Consider the following 21718-nt stretch of genomic DNA (forward strand, 5'->3'; position numbering starts at 1 on the left):
AATTAAATGGTTTATAACGTTAAAAACCTGTGAACATCACTGATTAATTATTTGTAGTTTCCCAATTGATGAGCGTTTATTACAGTGACAGAGTCCGAGGTTTATAGTATACTAACTGGTAAACCAATAACAATATGAAAACTGTCTCTTGGTGGATCGATTTATAAACTTTAGGCGAGGTTCTCGAAAGTTCAGTTGACAACAGTTTTTTTTACACATATAGTACATTGTTGTTTCTTACACTCGAGAATATTCTACAAATTTAGAGAATAGGCGCGAATATCGCAACACATATTTAATACTATAAGTTACATGTATTTCTAAATATATGTTAAACTGAAACAAATATAGATATTAAAATAAATATGTAACAGTAAATCTGTTACACCTCTTCTTAATTAAAAATTGGAGTCGGAAATTAATAACTAAGATATTATATGTACAAATGCATTGATAACAATACATTAAATATAATATATTGTTAAGAAATTATACAACTTCACTAATCATAACAGTATGTAACACACTCAATACAAATAACTTCATGATCATAAAATTACATTGCGCGTAAAAGTGCTCAAACACACACGTTATCGCGTTGGTAAAGATCCAATACCATTAATATTCACACGACTGAAGTTCTTAGCTGGGAAGGTTTCAAACGAGCAACGGGAAGTTTTTAGTAACGTTTTCCGATCAACTAACAGATTTGACAAGTTTTGCGAGACAAAAAAACATCTTGCCTAATGTTTGGCTAAACGAAATTTTCATAATGTTTTCACAAGTCTTGTTGACACCTAAAAGACCTCTTATGGGGAGTTCATGTTCAACTTTCAGTATTTCAGAATTATATGCTTTTGGAACAACGATTTCATAAACTACAGCCAAGTCCTCTGAAGTTAGTACATTTGGTGGTCTCCATTTTCTCATGAGCATACCATTTTTGAAAAAGTAACAATTTATAACTTTATGCAGTTTATCTTTTAAGAGAGCATATTTAGATAGTGATAATATCTGCGGATCTTTTTCCTGTTCAGCAATAACTCTACTTTTAGCAAACGGAACTTCACCAAATGAACCAGATCCCTCATGTTCATCATTGTGCCTCAACGAAGAATTGTCAGTAGGACAGTTATTCATACGATCCCTACTGGATCAAAAAATGTATGAGACACATCTATAATACTGTCCTCTAAATACAGTCTATCATTTATGTTTGGCTTAATTTCTTAGCCTAAGCTCGAGTCACAACACACGAGAAAAACGCATTGGAATTCTCTTCCACAACAACATCATCCTTAAATGAAACAGTTATTAGTTTAATAACTATCATGGGTTTAGCAACATGTTCTTCCCAGCCAAATTCTTTCCCAACAATAATGATACACCCTTAATTGGCAGAGTTGATCTTACTCCAACTATAACTGATCCCGAAACTGATGTTATATGAATATTATGAAGAGGAACATTAACAGAGCCACCCTCAATACCATGAGCAATAACAGAATCAATAGAGGCAGAACTCGAATCTAGAGGCAATACACTTTCTAACAACAATGATTAATTCGTCAGAGTATCACGTAACATAGATATAAGTAAGTCATTTGTCAAAAACACAGAACCAACAGACACTAACGGTCTAAATTCCTCCCAAACTACATCAGCCTTTTTAACAGTTGCCAAATCAACAACTTCGGGTGATACGATAAAACTACATCTATATATGGACATAAACGCACTGGATATTCCTCCTTTTTTTATGAACCAACAATCGGTCTTGATGATTTTGGTGAAGTTTTATCCTGATTGTCTGAATATTTCGAACTAGAGAAGCTGGATTTTTATAAGAATCCTCAAGTTTGGTTGATTGAACAGGTACAGGTGTTTTTAAGAGGACAGGAACTTCTTTATATCGAAAATGAATTTATATGTTAAAGTGTAATAACACTGGTTTACAAAGAAATTGAGGCAAGCACAAAAACAGCTGTTTTAACCTAATTTGGGGGTGCTGAATTCAGATTTGAAATCCGTTTTTACTCATCACCTCTAGTTTTTTAGATATGCATACTGTACATTTTGTACACATACTGTACATAAAGGCGTATATGCGTTCAGGGTTAATTTCTAATATTGTGTGACTTATGTCTTCTCTTTTAGTTATTATGTAATAAATGTAAGTGATAGCATTACATTATATATATATATATAGCTATATATCAAGACGGATTTTGGCAGTTAAGCGTAGCCAACACGTCTCAATCAACAGCCAGTAGTGCACTGGCAGTCAGCGCAGGAGGTTGGTGTCCTTCGACAATTGTGTTACTCAATCTTTTGGGTATATATTTGTATTACAATTTCCAACGACGCACATAATTATTATTGCCTTACATATGATTTACTTTTACAAAGTACTGTTGCTTTCTCTGTCTCTGGGATAGTCGAGCTGTATCCCAGCATTACAGGCAGAAAGACTGGGGGTCTAGAAGCACTTTCGTTCCTGGCAAACACAGCGTCAAAGAGAATCCTCTGGTTGACATGAAGAAGGTGCTTCTTCCTCCTCTTCACCTCAAGCTTGGTTTGATGAAGAATTTCGTGAAGGCCATAGACAAAAATGGTGCTGCCTTCCAACACTTGTCTACTGTGTTCCCAGGTCTCAGTGCTGCTAAGCTCAAAGAGGGCATCTTTGTCGGACCTCAAATCCGAGAAGTGCTGAAGGATACTGATTTTGAGGAGCTTCTTACCTTAAAGGAAATGAGAGCATGGGAAGCATTTAAGTCAGTCTGTAGTGGCTTCCTTGGTAACACACGCGTACCAAATTACCAAGCCTGTATTGAGAAGTTGCTAAAGACTTATGAGGATATGGGATGCCGAATGTCACTCAAAATTCATTTTCTCCATTCCCACCTCAACTTCTTCCCTCCAAACCTTGGAGCAGTGAGTGATGAGCACGGAGAAAGATTCCACCAATACATTACGAAGATGGAGAGCAACTACCAAGGCAAGTGGAACCCCAGCATGATGGGAGACTTCTGCTGAATGCTCTTGCGTGACATCCCGGAGGCAAAATACACCAGATCATCTAAGAAAACACACTTCTAACTGTCTGCGGTACTATGAATCGTGTACATTGTGTCATCCAAGTATATTTATTCGGTCAATGTTCTTTATCTATCCTGTTTTATCTGTAATAAGCTGCTGCAACTGTTGAAATAAACACGTATATACTCTGTATATACTAAAATGAGACTATTTAAAAGCCAGAAAACTAGAGGTGATATAGCAAAACTGTTTATAAATTTGAATTTAGCACACCCAAATTAGTAAAAAACACCTATTCACATTCTTGCCTCAGACAAAAAATATTTTTTTGTAAACCAGTGTAATTGGAAAGAACAACTGCTTTCTGTAGTGTTTCAACTTTCTTTTTATCCAAGTACGTTTTGAGGTCGTCACTAGTAGAGCGTTTAAATTCCTCAGTTAGATATAACTGTCTTAGTTTTTCGAAACTGTTGTCAATATGCATAAAATTACACCAAAGTAAATCTTTTTTTCGTGGGCTAATTCCATGTAAATTTGATTATCTTGCTAGCGATAACCTCGAAACGTTTGGTGATAAGCCTTTAGTACTCTAGTACTCCTATATTTGCAGGATAGCTGCCTTAACCGTATCAATCATAATTGGTGCAATCTTCTAGAGAAAGAGAGCAACATAAACTTGTTGGGCTTTACCAGTCAAAAAATTCTAAAATAATAATGACCATTTTTCGGTGAGCCATTCCATTTTTGGGCAACCATCTTAAGGTGTTGGAAATATTTATCAAATTCGTTTTCATTAAATAGTGGTAAATTATTAAGATACGAATCATCTTAAGTACAGAGATGGCACAAACACTGACGAATGGTACTTATGGTAGTGTTAGAAAAATAATTACTATTTCGGTTGTGGCTTCTAGTTTTCACAGAATGAAGTTACGTAAAAATTTAAATTTATTATTTAAGCAAACTATTGTTTCTTATGGAGTTTTAAAGAAAATAAGGCTTGACAGTAAATGTTTTTGTTGTTGTTTTGATACATCAAAACAATTGTGAAACTAATATTTATATGCTATATTTTATTAATTTTAGCACTTTAAAATGTGTTTCAATCCAATCAACCAACTGTAAATTTGAGATTAAGTCAGACATAACAGCGCTATGATATTTTGATGTTTTCTCTTTTCTTTTTTTTTAGAATTAAGCACGAAGCTACGCATAGGTTATATGGGCTTTGCCCACCACAAGTATAGAAACCCGGTTTCTAGCGATGCCACTGGGGGGAATATTATGATGAAATATTAACAAACAGAGACAAAATATTTTATATCCTATAAATAAATAAAGAGATAGGGCAAAAAGTCAAGATCGAGTACTATAAATTATTAGAATTTTCTAGTTTATTTCAATTTAGCAGAATATATCATTGAATGAATGCATTATTCTCACAAATAAAGAAACAATATAGCACGTGGTGAAAGAATCTTTATTCATTGGAGTTTTTACCTATACATTAAATCAAAGTTAGAGCCGACAATTGAATGGTGAGAACAGAAATATAACGGACGAATACAAATATATTATAGTTTCGGTATATTTTATCATCAAGAAACTTTTAAACAAAATTGCTTTGATACACATAATTTACACGTTAACTTTCTTCTTCATTGCTTTTTTTTCAAACATAGTTTAATTTTCGTGCAGTAAGTTAGTTTCATATTTTAAGCTTCCTGGTTAGTTTCGTATTCGTCTGTGGACAGGACAGTATTCCGCGTACTCTTCCCAGGAACAACCTACAGAGCTATGACAACATTCATCCATGATCCCACGCTTGGTGATTTGACGATTTCTGTTTGGTTTATTGTACTTTAACAAACTGTGTGCGATATTTTCTGACAAAAATGGTTTATCATCACCTGTAGAGGCAAAAATAACAATAATTATCCTGTAACTCAATTCTATAGCAGTTTGTTCGCTATCAGTTTCGTTCAGGTTATATTAATCAAAGCACAATGATAACGAAAATGATTCCAGGATATTTGTTTGCCATTGGGATGACTTTTTAGAATTCTTATTTATCATTTGAAATGAACAACATACATGAAAAATGGACAATAACCAACATGTAAAGCAACAAATAAAATATTTTATATTCAAGATGTCGCATACTTTATGTTCTCTGTATACTAATAATTCTTTCTGGATTTTGTACAAAGAAAAAAATGGCTTGTAAGCATTAATTTTAATTGCTGCTTTGATCTGTTATACATGTTACTATCTATTTCAACTCTTATATTACAGCACTCAGCGGATTGTTACAGTGATATTTATTTTAACATATTTCTTTGTGAGAAAGAATATTTAAAACTCGAATATATTTGAAAAAACATTGTAAAGCCGAAATACAAAATCTCAGTTTATTAAAATTGTATAAATTTGTTTTTACATATAAATTTAATTTAGTTTACATGAATAAAAACTTCTATCGATTAACTAATAAAATACGATAGATAATAATTCAAAATATACTGAACACTTATTATCAGTTATATTTTATTATCTATAAATGATACATTTCCTAATTTAGCGTTGTACACGTGTGTAGAAAGACAAGCAAACAAACAATACTTTGTACCCAATGCTCTGTCCACTTCAGACTTGCTTCGTTTCATTCGTCTGATTTTATAGACATCCTTTGCGCATGCCCACTCCATGTGACTTACTAATTCACGAAAACACCGTTGGTGGTGTTCTTCATGCCAGACAGCTTGCCAGTCTAAGTTACTTCTATACAGAAAAATAAATACATATTCTAAATATATAGTTAACATTGGCATTGAATGGATAGTTGAAAATATATTTCAAACTCGGATTAGGAAATTGTATATTCCGAATTTTTTTCATATGGTTTGCTACTATACAGTAACATATTGTAATTAAACCAAACTTAAACTGTAGGTATAGCTCAACTATGTAGCCTACTAAACTTTCATGAAAGTTCTAGTTATTGAGTCTTGCCCATCACAGAATATTAAAACATCCCGCACAAAATGGCACATTCAACTAAAATACTGACAGTTAAAAACAAAGTAAATATTGATAACACGAATACTCATAAATATATGTATCATAACAGTGCTATTATTAATCAATGTATGAAAGAAATTAAAATCAAATTTTGTTGAAAAATTATTCTCTCTTTATTCTTATGACCACTTTGTTACCAACTTTTAATGAATTTATTTTTAATAACTTAGGTACGAAAATCAAATGATAATCTTATCTTTTATCAATACTTGCTGTATCGTGATTGGAATGTTCTCTTTGATTAGACGGTTGAGGAGTTCCACTTTGTGGCTTTATCTCAAAAGGAGTCTTGACAAAAACCTTCGGCTCTTGAACAAACATTTCTTTGAATTAATGATTTGACCGTTATTATGCTGATGTATTTCCAAAGATTATCACTGCGAATCACCTTTTGTTTGGACTTTCTGTTTTTTCTGGATTCAATACCCTACTTCAATGTTCCTTATGTAAAATTCCATAAGCATCCCAAATTTCAAAACAGAATAGCTGACAAGTTTCCTCAGCGAAGTCCTGGTTGGAAAGAACATGCTGTGGTTGTTTACGTTGTTTCCATTGTGGATGATTTTACTCACAGCACAGTTTTATGACTTACAGAAATTCTATATAAATTTGGAGGATATAAATTAGTAGAAGAATTATGTTATTCTCACAAATGTCGTATTAACATTTAAATGTAAAACATTTGGAAGGTTGTGGTATTTGTAAAGTGATTCTGATTGTAGTGACTGTAGAAAAATTAATCGAAGTCATAACTTTCACCAAGTTATATATAATATTATTGATACAATGAGACTTCTTGTAGGTATAACAAATTTAGCTTTACAATGAGACTTCTTGTAGGTATAACAAATTTAGCTTTACAATGAGACTTCTTGTAGGTATAACAAATTTCGCTTTACAATGAGACTTCTTTTAGGTATAACAAATTTAGCTTTACAATGAGACTTCTTGTAAGTATAACAAATTTCGCTTTACAATGAGACTTCTTTTAGGTATAACAAATTTAGCTTTTCAATGAGACTTCTTGAAGGTATAACAAATTTTGCTTTACCCAAGAGATCAGTTTTTACTTTATGAGCATCTTTCAGTTGCGGGTTGGACAACACTAGGTTTTCATCAGCTGCAGGTGACCCATCTTGCATTTTGTTGTGTTCTATCTACTTCATGTCGGTCGTATTTTTATCTTGTATTTTCTTCCTTTTACGTTATCCATTCTTAAGTAATATAATATCTTCGTGATAAATTATCAGCATTTTTATAGCTCCATTGCAGATATTGCAAGATGGCGAAGTTGTATTCGAAAAGCTTCTGAAACCATCCTTATACCTGGCCTTCTGGATATTAGAAGCCTATCAGCCACTTTACTGCTGTATAATTTGTTTGAAGTATAAATTTATTTTGATTCAAAACTTGAAATACTCTCATTATCTCTTTATTTGGGGTTGTAAATTATTTGTTTTTACAATATTCATTGCGTGTCTTTGGTAAACTACCAAATATTCTTTCTAATACTGTACTTGTGAAAACACTGTTCTCACTGCAAAATTAGCTGCATCTGTATCTTATATGAGCGTGCCTTAAAATTTTGATATTATAAGATAGAGCCAGTAGTGAGATATCCCTTCAGTTTGTTGAATGCTTATTTACAAGCAGCAATCCAGCAAATTTTGATTGATTTTTCAGTAGTTTGTGAAAAGGACAAACTATTTCAGAGAATGATTTTATGAAACAATGATAATAGGAGCACAATCCAAGAAGTCCTTCTACCTCAGGCAAGTTATGCGAAGTTGGCCAGTTTTGAAGAAAATATATCTTGGTTGGGTCTGTAGACACTCCATCTATACCACTTTGAGTTCCAGAAGATTAACCTGTTGACAGAACAATTCAAATTTTACGGATTCTACCTAAGGTTCTCTTCCCCCAATCACTCCTATACTTTTTAACCAGCCATAAGCAGCATTAGAGGTCTTTTCGTATGTGATTATGTCATCTAAGGAGATGAGTACCATATCCTAGGGTAGTTCAATAATCCAGAAAAAACACATTATATTCACTGTTCAAACTTGGTTGTAAAAGTTTACCAGTATCCACTCTTCAGACCCAGAGTTAAAAACGTTGTTTTAGATAAAGAATTCAGTATGCATCCAGACCTTGACCGTAGTTAAGAATATTTCTTTTGGATTCTTTTGCTTTCTAGCAATCTACAATAAACTTTCTTTGTCCACCACTTTAAACAAGTACAATTGATGATGATAAAGAACCACTAGTTGGTTCTATTACGCCTTGTTCTGTCGTGACTTTTATTTATTTGAGTGCTTTGGTTTGCTTTGCAACAAAAATTCGTCTGACAAATTGATTTATTGATGCTGCATCTTTAATATCACATTTGTGAGACATTCTTTGAGCAAATCATATAATTTATTGTATTGTTCAGTTGTAAGACTTTCGCAGTTATTGACATACAATCCTCTGTAAATGAGGTATTAAGCTTCCATTATGTCAATGTTTGATTGAGATCAGACTTTGCTAAGTCTTGTTTCTGGTGTTTTTAATGTGCAAGTATTACTTGGACAGCTTTGCATCTTGCAATTGTTCCCATCAATGAATGCACTAACTTATGACCTGATGTCTTTAAATAATAAGCTTGTTATCATAATTCAAACAGATGAAGTATCCTGAGCCAAACTTCGGCCCATAATTGTAGCTAATTGCTTTTTCTGATGCTGATTAGCTCTCTGTTGTTTATTTCATCAATTCAGGCTCTGAGTTTCATCATTTTTATTACAGTTTCACGTGTTTTGTTTTCTGCATTTTTTTCTCATCATCTTGAATCAGTTTTTGCTTCCTACAGTTTCTGTCTATATGTTATTTTCAATCGTAGTTGAAAAGCTTACGCACTCATCCTGTCACGTGAAACATTTGGATAAAATAATTGGGAAAATCTTTTCACATCTTGCCCCTAATTCTCAGTTTGCTTTAGAAACTTCTTTCTAATCTGACACTTCAACTCTATTTTATAGGGGTACAACTAATGAATAAAAGTTGTTATTACTTTCTAGTGGAGTGTATATTTTCTAATTGGTCACTGGCCAAACGTATTTTTTCTTATAATTATCGAGCATAAGCCACATGTCTCGTTTTTGTAATTTTTTTTTGAATTATTATACATTTATTACGACTTTCGTGCTGTCTCTGCTAAAAACGTTTTACAAATTTTCCATCTTTTTCGCCCTAGTCTTTCTTCCACGCTATTTTATATTTTGGTTCAAGCAGGTGTCACCATTTTAATTTTTGTGCGATGGAGGATTTAAAGTCTAGATGTACTTGCGACGTGTCTCTGGTTTTGTTTCAATATTAACCAAAACCAAAATTAAGAGTAACAAATATCTTTAATTTTAAGTTTTGAAATTCACATATTATGCTGTGTTCTAGCCTACACAATTTTAAATTTTTCTTGTGATTCATGGCATGTATAAGTTTTACTGATGTTTGTTTGTTTGTTTGCTTTTTGGAATTTTGCACAAAGCTACTCGAGGGCTATCTGTGCTAGCCGACCCTAATTTAGCAGTGTAAGACTAGAGGGAAGGCAGCTAGTCATCACCACCCACCGCCAACTCTTGGGCTACTCTTTTACCAACGAATAATGGAATTGACCGTAACATTATAACGCCCCCACGGCTGAAAGGACGAACATGTTTGATACGACGGAGATGCGAACGCCTTAACGCGCTTGGCCATGCCGGGCTTACTGTCATAAGAAGTCTAAAGTTTGTCGGGAAGTGAGTAACTTTCTGCTCGACCTAATATATTACATGAGGATTCATTGAATCAATTTGAAAGAAAACTTAAAATATTTTAATGGTTTTGTTTTCTAGGAACGTTTACCTCTCTGTTGGTTTTTTATCTTAACTAGCAGAACGAAGTATCTAGATATCAAGAGAGGATAAACTGGAAAAAATATGGAAACATTTAAACAAATAATAGAATCTCATCTAACACATTTCAGTAATTCAACAATCATTCCTAAAGGACTAAAATTTCAATTGGATGTTGTATTGAAAGCTATAATTTTTTTTACTTCGACAAATTAGTCACAAAGTACGATAGATATGGTACGAATTATATTAACTTACCTGGTGTTAAAAACTGTCTCCCATTTTGGATCAATAGTAGCTCTTGCGATAGAAACAATAAACAATGCTTTCCACAGAATTACCACACAATGATATAGCTTTAACTTCTCCATATAGGATGACTGTATGAAACATAGATGCAAAATCTGAAAGAAATGAAGGAACGACTATTATAAGAAAAAAAGTAATATAACCCGAAAGGAAAGAAAACATTTTAATCTTGTCAGCAAATATTACTGCAATCAATGATACTTTTAAGGGATTGCAAAATGACTTAACAGAAATATAGAACGTAATACAAACAGATAGCATGTAATAAAAAGCTGGGGTAGGTTTCCAAAGAAACGAATATGAAGAGCAAAGAAAGATTTTTGGTGTTTTTATTAAAGTTCAAAGTTACACAATGTTTAGTGGTCATCACGACTATTTCAACCAGGTTTTTAGCATTACAAGTCTCAAGATTTACTGTTAAATCATTATGGTGGCCAAAATGAAAGAAATAAAATTTTCAAACAAAGAATATTTGGATTAAAAATTATCTGAATTTTTTTATCTGTTTATTAAGAGGTATCTTGATATTAAGAGGAAAGTTACGCGACAAGCTATTTCTGCTGTGTCCATTGTATGTACCAAATATATATATATAAAGTAGGTTTCGATCCCCGTTGTGGGAAGAGCACAGATAGCCCGTTGTGGAGTTTTATGCTTAATTCCAAAATAAACAGTCAGTCAACAATATGTTTAACTCACCAAAGAGACAAACAATAAAATATTGTTTTAAATAATAATTTAACATCTTCATACATGTTTCTTTTGAATTTCGCGCAAAGCTACACGAGGGCTACCTGCGCTAGCCGTCCCTAATTTAGCAGTGTAAGACTAGAGGGAAGGCAACTACTCATCACCACCCACCGCCAACTCTTGCGCTACTCTCTTACTAAAGAATAGTGGGATTGAAGTACTGAAGCTTCAGAAAAGAGATAAAATAATAAGCGAGTAATCACAGTCTATTCATGAATTTCAATTAAAGCTAAACCTCCTTGCGGAACAATTACAAAAGAATGATTTACCACATTTTGCAAAGTTGAATAGTTTTCTAGAGAACAGTAAAGATTGTGATTTCTCTGTTTAAAATGATCTCTATGTAAACTGAATCAAAAAGCCAACTCAAAAATTTGAATCACGTTTCTCCGAATTTAAAAATTTGAAATTGATATTTGAATTTTTGCATGATCCATTTCAATTTGACTTGGGAAATTTCAGTAAGAAAATTACATCTTTTTTGTCTTTGATTTGAAGACGAGATGCTTACCCTGCAAAGTGTAGAACACATAAAAGGTAAACAAAAATGTTCTATCAGAGAGATGTGGCTCACTATTTTGATAAATGAGAGTTCCAAATTTAAAGATAGCAATTTTAAAATTATGTTCCATGTTTGGATCCACATAGGTGTGTGAGTCAACATTTTCTACGCTAGATTTTCTCAAGTGTAGATACAAATTTCGGCTTACTGACATAAATTTAGGGGCAGAACTAAGATGCTCAGTGAGCATAGATATTAAGTCATATTTCACGTAACTTATTGATGAAAACCCCCATCAATTTTCACATTGGAAGTTGGTTGAAATGCAATCATTTTGATTAAACTAACATCTTTCATTTTTTTCTTTTAATAGTGTAGCCAACGTTGTTTTCATTAGTTACAGTTGTGGCCACTATGAAAAATAAGTTGCCCACCCCTGGTTTAACACATTCATATAGTACAAGACTACTTAGCAAAACGTGTTAAATGAGTCTGAGGGGATTGCTGTGTTTTTGTACAGTTAAGCACAAAGTTACATAAAGCTGTACCTACTACTGGATATCGAATCCCAGTTTTTGGAGCTATGAGTCCGCAGACTTGCTGCTGTGTCTCTGGATACGGTCAGAAAAAAAACATTATTTATCTTACCTCTGTAAGAACCACATGTTATTTACATCGTAAGAGATCTCTAGGCAACGTTAGTAAACTATGTTTTTATTAATGTTTTAAAGTTTACTCTATGAATCGAAATAGAGAGAAATAGTTTCACTGTTTAACGAAAACAGCTTTTATTTATGAAGGCGAGTTGCGAAATAGCATCTTTTTAATTTTAAAACTTAAGAAAGTAACTTCACCAAAATACTTTCATATTTGCATAACAAGTGACTGAGGTTGTGTTTCTTGCATTCAGATAATTATGATAGCAATAACATGTGAGAGATTATATTTTTGCCATAACTGCTTTGTAATTACTTAGATTAATGATGTTGTTCTTCTAAATAATCGTTTTAATTATTTGGCCTTTCAACACTGCCTTTGAAGATTATGTGACGAAAATAAATATGTATTTGGTGTATTGCCGCGAGTGATAACTGTCGAAATATAATATGTTCTGAAAATGGTTCGAAAGAACATATATTTTGAAAAGAGAAAACTCCTTATCAAACTTATTATTTTTCGCTTATACAGTAAATTGTTTTGAAGAAATTAGACAAGGTTTTTAAATTAGTAGAGATGGTAAAATAAAAATGTGTTTAATAAACAGTGTATGTTTAAATGATTACATATTCTAAACAAGCAGTTATCTATAATTAATAAATGGCCCGACATGGCCAAGCGTGTTAAGGCGTGCGACTCGTAATCTGAGGGTCGCGGGTTTGCATCCCGGTCGCGCCAAACATGCTCGCCCTTTTAGCCGTAGGGGCGTTATAATGTGACGGTCATCCCCACTAGTCGTTGGTAAAAGAGTAACCCAAGAGTTGGCGGTGGGTGGTGATGACTAGCTGCCTTCCCTCTAGTCTTACACTGCTAAATTAGGGACGGCTAGCACAGATAGCCCTCGAGTAGCTTAGTGCAAAATTCCAAAACAAACAAACAATTAATAAATATTTTTTAGATTGTTAGTAGAGGGGAGCACACAAGTCTGTAGAAGTTGAATATCTTAAAAAGTGAAGAACTACCTTTGTTTCTTCATATTTATAGAATGATACTAAATTTATTTGATACCAGCCGTTTTTACATATATATTTTTCTCTACAAGTGAGTTTTCTCGTCATCACGGATTAATATATCTTTTAAGTTCAATGAGATCTGTAGACATTTTAGTTACGTGAATAACAGAACAATTATCTGCAAAAATCTGTCGTTCGCATTACCAGACTTCATTTTTATTCGTATTCTCTCATCTGTAATTTACTCATATGCTAAATATTACACAGTTTAAAGTGATTCAATCTGTGTATTTACTTGAAGTACTAAACATTTTGACCTAATAAAGATCTAACACTCACCTGTATGTTCTTGGTCCTTGCACACTCTTTCTCGTCCGATAACAATATTTATTTGTTCACGCACTGTTGCAAATGGCCAGAAAAACTGATGGAGTTTAAAAGATAAAATAATTAGGCTCTTGTTTAGTGAAACAAATAAAGGGTAATTTATGCTTAACCTTTGCAATGAATAAATCTATTACTTCACTTGGGTAACTGGTAGAAATTTAATAGAATGCTAAAAATTGTTTGAATATAGTTATCTAAAAACACTATCAAACAATCCATTCTATGCTGAAGAAAATGCTTAATCACAAACACTACGCTATATCGAATACATAACAAACACCTGACATGTAATTTAATATAACTAAATTTATTCCAGATGTGCAAACACACTATATCCTGTTTGAGAAAAAAATCACAATTAAGGACGAATGAAATTAGATGGAAATTGGTTTATTTCTGGTTTATAAAAATACTTTGCTTTCTTAAAGGTTTTCTAGTATAAACATTGAGATGTAAGGAGACCTAATATTTATTGACACGACAACATATTCTGTTTCAAAAATTATTAGAGTTTTTAAATTGAGCAAAAATTGAACATCTGATTGTTGTATAATTTCACTGCTATCAGCTCTGTGATGTTGTAAATATATTATTGTAACTTTTAAAATTATGATATAATCTACAAGTACTGCCTTCAGGGTCACTGTTCTTTAATTTTCCAGTGGTAAAACATGATGCTTAAAATAGTATGAGGTGTAATTATCTAAGTGTAAGGATGACATTTGAAACACTGTTCTGGAAATTCAAAATATATAACTTTATATTACTGGGTTTTAAATATTTTTAAGTGTACTTGGAGTACTTACAGATTCCTCTTTTGATTTAGTCAAATGTCAGACCAAGTTATTTAACTTACAGAGCGCGGTAGCATACCATGAAAAGTAATTTAGATATTGTGCTAAATAGATAACGTAAAAACAAATGTAATTATAGTTTGATACTAACTTTAATCTAACTAGTCCTGGTTGATTCCGATCATTCACTCAACACAGATAGGAATTACGTTAAGTTAAAACCACGGCTCCGTTTTAGTTAGTTATCACCATTAGATTCCATCTAGGAACATAGGGCCGCAATTGCTTGCGGATTCTTCAACAAGTATTTAAGTGAGCAGGTTGCTAGCCCACTGCACCGAGCCGTCCCTAATTTAGCAGTGTAAAACTAGAGGGAAGGCAGCTAGTCATCACCACCCACCGCCAACTCTTGGGCTACTCTTTTACCAACGAATAGTGGGATTGACCGTCACATTATAACGCCCACACGGCTGAAAAGGCGAGCATGTTTGGCGTGATGTGGATGCGAACCCGCGACCCTCGGATTACGAGTCGCACGCCTTAACGCGCTTGGCCATGCCGGGCCTGTAGTCAAAACATTTTTCATCTAAACTTTTCTTACAAAGTCTTTAATAAAATTCAATAACTTTTAAATAATGATTTTCAAATTATCTCAGTATTTTTAATCATAAATATGTGTGTGTTTTCTTATAGCAAAGCCACATCGGGCTATCTGCTGAGCCCACCGAGGGAAATCGAATGCCTGATTTTAGCATTGTAAATCCGTAAAGTGTTCTAGTATTAGGTACTCGCCTTTCCTTCTATCATGATATACGTCAGTCACTTTTTAGTTAAACTTCAAGTCCATATTTTATTTTAACTGTGATTAAACATTGATCCAAAGGAATCGCGCTCTTATATGTTCAAAGAAACATGAAACGTCATGTCAGTTACTCAGGATAAGATATTCATTTCTTTGTTTTGAAATAAATATGAATAAACGAAATGCCATTAACAAAGACTTTTAAATTGTAAAATACACAATAGAAATAATTATATTAAACTCTTTAAAGCAGATGAAAACTGGTTTAATGGTAATCTAAGCAAAATTAGGCTGATAAAGCCAACTATTATAAAAGTAAAAGACGACCACTCATCTTGAAAATACCCTTGCAGTGTAGTTTTATCCTAAAACTGTCACGTACAAAGAGCACCACTCCTCCCTGAAGGCTTTAAATAATTCAACTAGTGTATCAGGACAGTGGTTTCTAAGCGCATGTTTCAACAGTCTGGTCACACAGAAGTGTATATGAACTGTATCTGAAAACTTAATCTTTATGTTTTTGTATGAAATTGCATTCTACCCTTTCCATTTTTCAGATGTTTGAGGTGTACGTTGACTTAATGGGAGGTATGAACGGACAACTTGTTTTGGTGGACCAGTATTCTGTTGGCTTCGTTTCAAAGTAGAGATCCTTCTTGATTATGTTTCATGGAACATGTGTCAGTTTCTGTTACTGACCCTTGTTTTCGTGAATCCTCATTTGTTACAGATGTCACACTTTGTTTGTCATAGCTTAGACGTCAATAAAAGAATGCTCTTGATGTGTCGAGTTTATCGATATTTCTTTTTTATTGTTGTTGTTTCAATGTCATCTATTACAAGAAATATAGTATGAGTTTAGAAATATTTTGCACAGAAAAGTGCTGTTAAACACTCTTTCCCAAGTGTTCAACTTCTCGTTACACCACAGTACCTATGCAACGTTAAAGAATACGCAAACGTATTTCTGATACACGCTATTCTCCCACGACTTTATATCGGCTACGGTTGTCACATCACTCGTTGACATGCATATTCAAAATAGGTTTAATGTAAGGTACTCAAAGCTATGTATATGTTAATCATATAAAAATAAATGATTCTGTTTACATTCTAACTACAAGAAAGTTTGTGTATAAACAATAAGAATAATTATTTTATTAAATAGTGGTATACACAGTTGCGCTAGTCATATTCAGTTTAGTTTGACTCGCTGCAAGTCAAACACCAGAAAACTGAGATCTTAGAAGTAACTCGTCATGAGTTACATGATTAAAGAGGAAGAGCTGAATTACTGATATACCACTTCACAAGTCGTAAATTTAAATAATAAAGAAAGATGCATCAGAGTTTTCTGGATCAGCAGACAGGCTGCTCAGTGGAACTCTTTACCTAACTTTATGACTTCGGGAATGTAACCATCAATGCTGTGTTGACAGGCTGGATTAACACATCTACTGCTTCAATAAAGAAGTTGAAACTTGTACAAAACCGGTAGAAAACAGTGTTCCTGCTTATTTGAACAATGTAAGGCGTGAAATGGCCATAGTTGAAAGTACTTCATCTATCCAACTTTTGAAGGTCAAATGTTCAGCTGTCAACATGTAACTGAATTTATTAACCCACTGGTTACAACCAAATCACTATACAAAATATCTAAATGGAGCATAAACAAATAAAAAACATATACCACACCTCAGAATAACCACTTAAACTGGCGTGAAGAGACGTGATCCTGAGCTATAGAGGATAGAATGATACAGAGGATCTTCCTCTGGTGTGTGGTTATGTGCAACAGAAAGTCAGATGCAACAAGCAAAAAAATATTAAAGTAACTCTACTGGAAAATACAAGGTACACAAACAGATCTAGTAATGAAGAAAAGGACTTGTAGGCAGTGACGTATTAAAGACAAAGAATAGGTTTAGAATGCTATGTATACATTTATTTTCCTGTGATAAGTAATCTAAAATGAAAGAAGTAAGAGGAATATGATAAAAGTGTTTGAAAAATAGCATAATTGTTATCACTGTCATCAGGCTATGTGTACTATGTTTTATTCTTGGGAATCATCCAGTGACATTGACTTAATTTTCCCTAAACAGTCGCAAAATCTAGAGATATTTAAATCGTGCGAAAATGAACATAATTTTCTATAACCACCAATAAAATCATCTGCAGCGTGCTTCTCATCGGATCCAATGGAAATAAAACTGTAGCCTTAATGTCACTCGTGAATGGCTATATATTTACAAATATTTCAATTTTAGACTAAAATAAACATGTTTTTTTACCAACGCCCTTTATTTTCCTTCATTTAAGTCAACATTAACTATTGCAGTGTGCATTAAAGTTCTTTATTCCCTGAGAATATATATATATATATATGCAATAATGTCTTATACTAAATAAGTGGATCCCTCAGAGTCTATAAAAGACTAGCAACGGCACATATACGGTACCTAACATTAAACATGTTCACTGTCATGACAAACTATTAACACTACAGCCAAGACTCGTGTTAATGTGTCACAGCCTGTGAGGAAGTAAAACCAAATGTTTTTGGTACTGCACAAAAATAAAGCAATCATGGGCAAAACTCAGTGAACACGAACGTCTCCATTGTAAATTGCACAACCTGGTTTATAATTCGTGATATAACTTAGAGTATGCGTCAGTATAGACACATTGATTAGAGCAAACGTATGAGTCAGTAGGAAAACATGCATTCACAGTTACAAGTGAATACCAATACATGATGTTATTCCATACGCTGCGTTATTGTTAACCTTAATAATGATGATGTAAAATTTACAAGGACAAGATTTAGAGGAACGTGGACTTTTTTATCACGATTTATTTGTTATGCAAGAGCGCAAGTTTTTTATTGTGCACTCCTGAAATACTGACATTGTATTATCAGTCTGAAAGATGAGGTTCTGTGTGCAAATTCACTTAGAAATTATAAATTCTAACGTAAGAAGTTTTCAAGGGTTTTTTCTATGCACGTATTTCACAATGTTTACCACAAAACTCCAAATGAGCACTCAGAGGGCAAGGATCACAAACACCTTTCGTCTTTTGGTATATCAGAATGCTTAACAATTATTATCGTTCCTGAAAGAAAAATCTGAATTTGTTTGAATGAAACTTAATGAGAATAGCAGTGCTAGTTATAGTGAAAAACAGAACCTCCAACACTCTACACTATCACATCAATCAAGTAGGTAAGTTCTAAAGTATGGAACAATACATGTATAGCTTGATGACGAGAAACCCACTTGAAATAAAAATGTATCTCAGAACGGCTGGTATGAGTAGTAACACTTATTAATCAGCAGAGAACAACGTTTCAACCTTCCTAGGTCATCTTCAGGTTAACCCATACCAGCCGTTCTGATATACAATACATGTATTGGGTTAATGAGATTGTTTCACCTGGTTCATCTTCATATAACTCATATCCTCTTCACCAACTAGATTGAAAAATCATGACACCATTTTTGCCATTTTTTTTTCTGGTTCATGAATCTCTTTAACCCATGAAAGTGGTCCGACATCAGGTTCATCAGTGAAATACGTCTTTCACGTGTAAATGTGTCAGATAAGCTTCTACGTGTCAAGTAACTCAACATATTATAATTTGACGGATTTTCACAACACAATAAGAACAAGTCAGTCAAGACCAAATGAGGCTCGGCATGGCTAAGTGATTAAGGCGCTCGACTCGCAATCCGAGGTTCGCGGTTTTGAATCCCTGTCACACCAAGCATGCTTGCCCTTTCAGCCGTGGGGGCGATATAATGTGACTATCAATTCCACTATTCATTGATAAAAAAGTAGCCGAACAGTTGACGGTGAGTGGTGATGACTAGTTGCCTTCCATCTAGTCCTACACTGCTAAATTTTCAAAAACGAAATTTTCAAATACATCGGGCTTTTGATTTTCATGTTCGAACTCTCCTTTTTTCTTTTACTATACTTGAGCTTGCTTAATCTAGAACAGCAAACCAGAAGAGGAAGTACGCTTAAAAAGTCCCAGATGTGATATTTTCTTTATTTTATATAACATTATTTAACCATACTTGTATTGACCTGGTGTTTAGGGCACTCGACTCGCGATATACGGGTTGTACGTCCGAACACCAATTTCAAACATACCTATCATTTCAGTTAAGGGACGTTATAATGTAATGACCAATGCAATTTTTCATTGCTTAAGAGCATCCTAAGAGTTGGCGGTGGTTACTGTTGAGTAGTTGTCCTTAGTCCAGTTTATCACTTCTTAATTCGGAACGACTAGCGCAGATATCCTTGAAGTGCCATTGCACACAGTTGAACAACTAATATTTTGTGTATTAAATCGGAAGAACTTGCCTTTATGAAAAGATAACTAACGCTTAAGTCGTTCCCTTCTAGCGTTTATTATAGTCTAGCGTAATATATTAAACTTAAGATTAAAACCATCTCAGACCCAAGTATTTCACATAACCAGCATACCCCTTCTTCCCCCAAATATACGACAGAAGTTTAAAAAATCATCTTCTAACTTTACTTACAAAACATGTTACATCATCACTACAAGCAGTGCTGGTAATAAGCCTAGTAGTTTACTGAAGCTATATTATACTAGACAAAAACTGCTCTATGTAACTTTCCACAGTATGCAGAAGGTACTAATAGTGTGGAAAACTTCTTCCTCAACTGTTCTCAACCTTAGAGAATATGTTAATAGTGTGTTGATAAAAATATTGCGTATAACATTAATCCTCAATACAGAGTATACTATTAATATAAAAGCATTAAGGCCCGGCATGGCCCCAGGTAATTAAGGCGCTCAGCTCGTAATCTGAGGGCCGAGGGTTTGAATCATTGTCGCACCAAACATGCTCGCCCTTTCAGCTGTAATAATGTGACGGTCAATCACGCTATTCGTTGGTAAAAGAGTAGTCCAAGAGTTGGCGGTGGGTGGTGATGACTAGCTGCCTTCTCTGTAGTCTTACACTGTTAAATTAGGAACGACTAGCGCAGATAGCCCACGTATAGCTTTGCGCGAAACTCAAAAACCAAACCAAACTAAAAGTTTTAATCTTAACGTGACTTGCAGAGAGTGAAACGCTAAGAGAATAACTAATGATTATATACGGTGAACTACTGTTTAAAAATTTACTTACTACGCAAGTAGTGTAGGTAATTAATTATTATAACATTTCTCACCATTAGAGAGTACATCATAACTACGAAAACAATTACTGTCCATAATTTTAATCACCACTAGAAAGTACGTTGTTAATATGAAGACAGCCACTGTCTGTAGCCTTACTTATCAATAAAGAATTTAGTATTACTTCAGAAAGATCTACAGTCTATAAATTTACTTATCAGTTTCTTAGATTTTTACAACTAGAAAGTATATATTAAGTAATAAAAACACATATTCACGACTTTGTAAAACAGTAAATTTTTAATAAACAAAAAATCTGTAAATTTTTAATGGTACAGACATTACTTATGTACAATTATGCATGAGTTTCTACTTCAAAGTAATTATTTAAAATAAATGACAACTGTATCTAACCATATCCTCTAATACAGAGTATGTTCATAGAACGAAAGGTATCACCTATAATTTTCTCATCACTGTACACAGTATTTACACACAAAATCTACTAATTTTTCTTTACTTACCTTATTGAATGGTATTTTTATTAAGGAGACTGTATTTAGATCTGATTACCATTATAGAATGTATTCTTATTGTAAAAACACAATATCTTTTAGTTTTATGCACTACCAAACACGATATTGCTACTCGAGAAGAACACAACCTATAAGTTGCTCACCGACTAGATGACTTTTAATCTAGAAGTCCACTTGTGCAAATGCTACCTACCTAAACTGGGAATACAAATATATCCTTCTTGAAATACTTCACCTGTTCAGCATCGTAATAACTTTGTGTTTCTTATACCTATTCTACAATATATTTTTAAACTTTTCTTTTATATTTCTTAATTTATTCTGTTGGTTTCCTTGTGTATAAAAAAGATAGTTTAATTTAAAAAAACTTTTGAACAGAGCCCATTAAATACACTTTACTCGAGCAATAAGCTGTTTCCAGTATATAGCAAAGGTTATGGTTAGTATGTAGTCTGCGAGACATTCTTATTGGTCCCCATTAAAGAGTGTCATGCGCAGTTAAGCATCATAAGTAATAGTTATGAAGGAGCGTAGGTAGAAGTAACGTGTATTAAAATATGTTGTGAAAGACTTTATTGGGAAAAAATGTAATTAGTAAGAGATTGACGATCACAGGAATACATATTATATTAGATATATATTTGTGCCTGTGTCCAGAAGCGTAACATGATGTTGTACTTTAACAAGTTGTTCTAAAGACTGGTGTAAGTGCAGTAGAATGAGAAGCTATTTACAGTGCGCAATGGTTCATACTTTCGCCCACAACAGTACGTGTAAATGTCTTTTTACATTATTTTGTTTACATAATT

At 33.4% G+C, this 21718-nt stretch overlaps 1 protein-coding gene across 1 annotated transcript; it reads right to left on the reverse strand.

The window, feature by feature from the left end:
• Positions 1-4537: 4537 nt before the first annotated feature.
• On the reverse strand, positions 4538-21323 carry LOC143227166 (insulin-like peptide 7). Its single transcript, XM_076458670.1, has 5 exons — positions 21103-21323; positions 13566-13650; positions 10254-10399; positions 5669-5820; positions 4538-4949 (listed from the first exon to the last, which is right to left on the reverse strand). The coding sequence occupies exons 3-5, from the start codon at positions 10364-10366 to the stop codon at positions 4768-4770; spliced, it is 447 nt and encodes a 148-aa protein (XP_076314785.1). The 5' UTR covers positions 10367-10399; positions 13566-13650; positions 21103-21323; the 3' UTR covers positions 4538-4767.
• Positions 21324-21718: the final 395 nt, after the last annotated feature.

This window comes from Tachypleus tridentatus, chromosome 9, assembly GCF_004210375.1.
Source record: "Tachypleus tridentatus isolate NWPU-2018 chromosome 9, ASM421037v1, whole genome shotgun sequence".
In the NCBI taxonomy this organism is placed as follows: domain Eukaryota; kingdom Metazoa; phylum Arthropoda; class Merostomata; order Xiphosura; family Limulidae; genus Tachypleus; species Tachypleus tridentatus.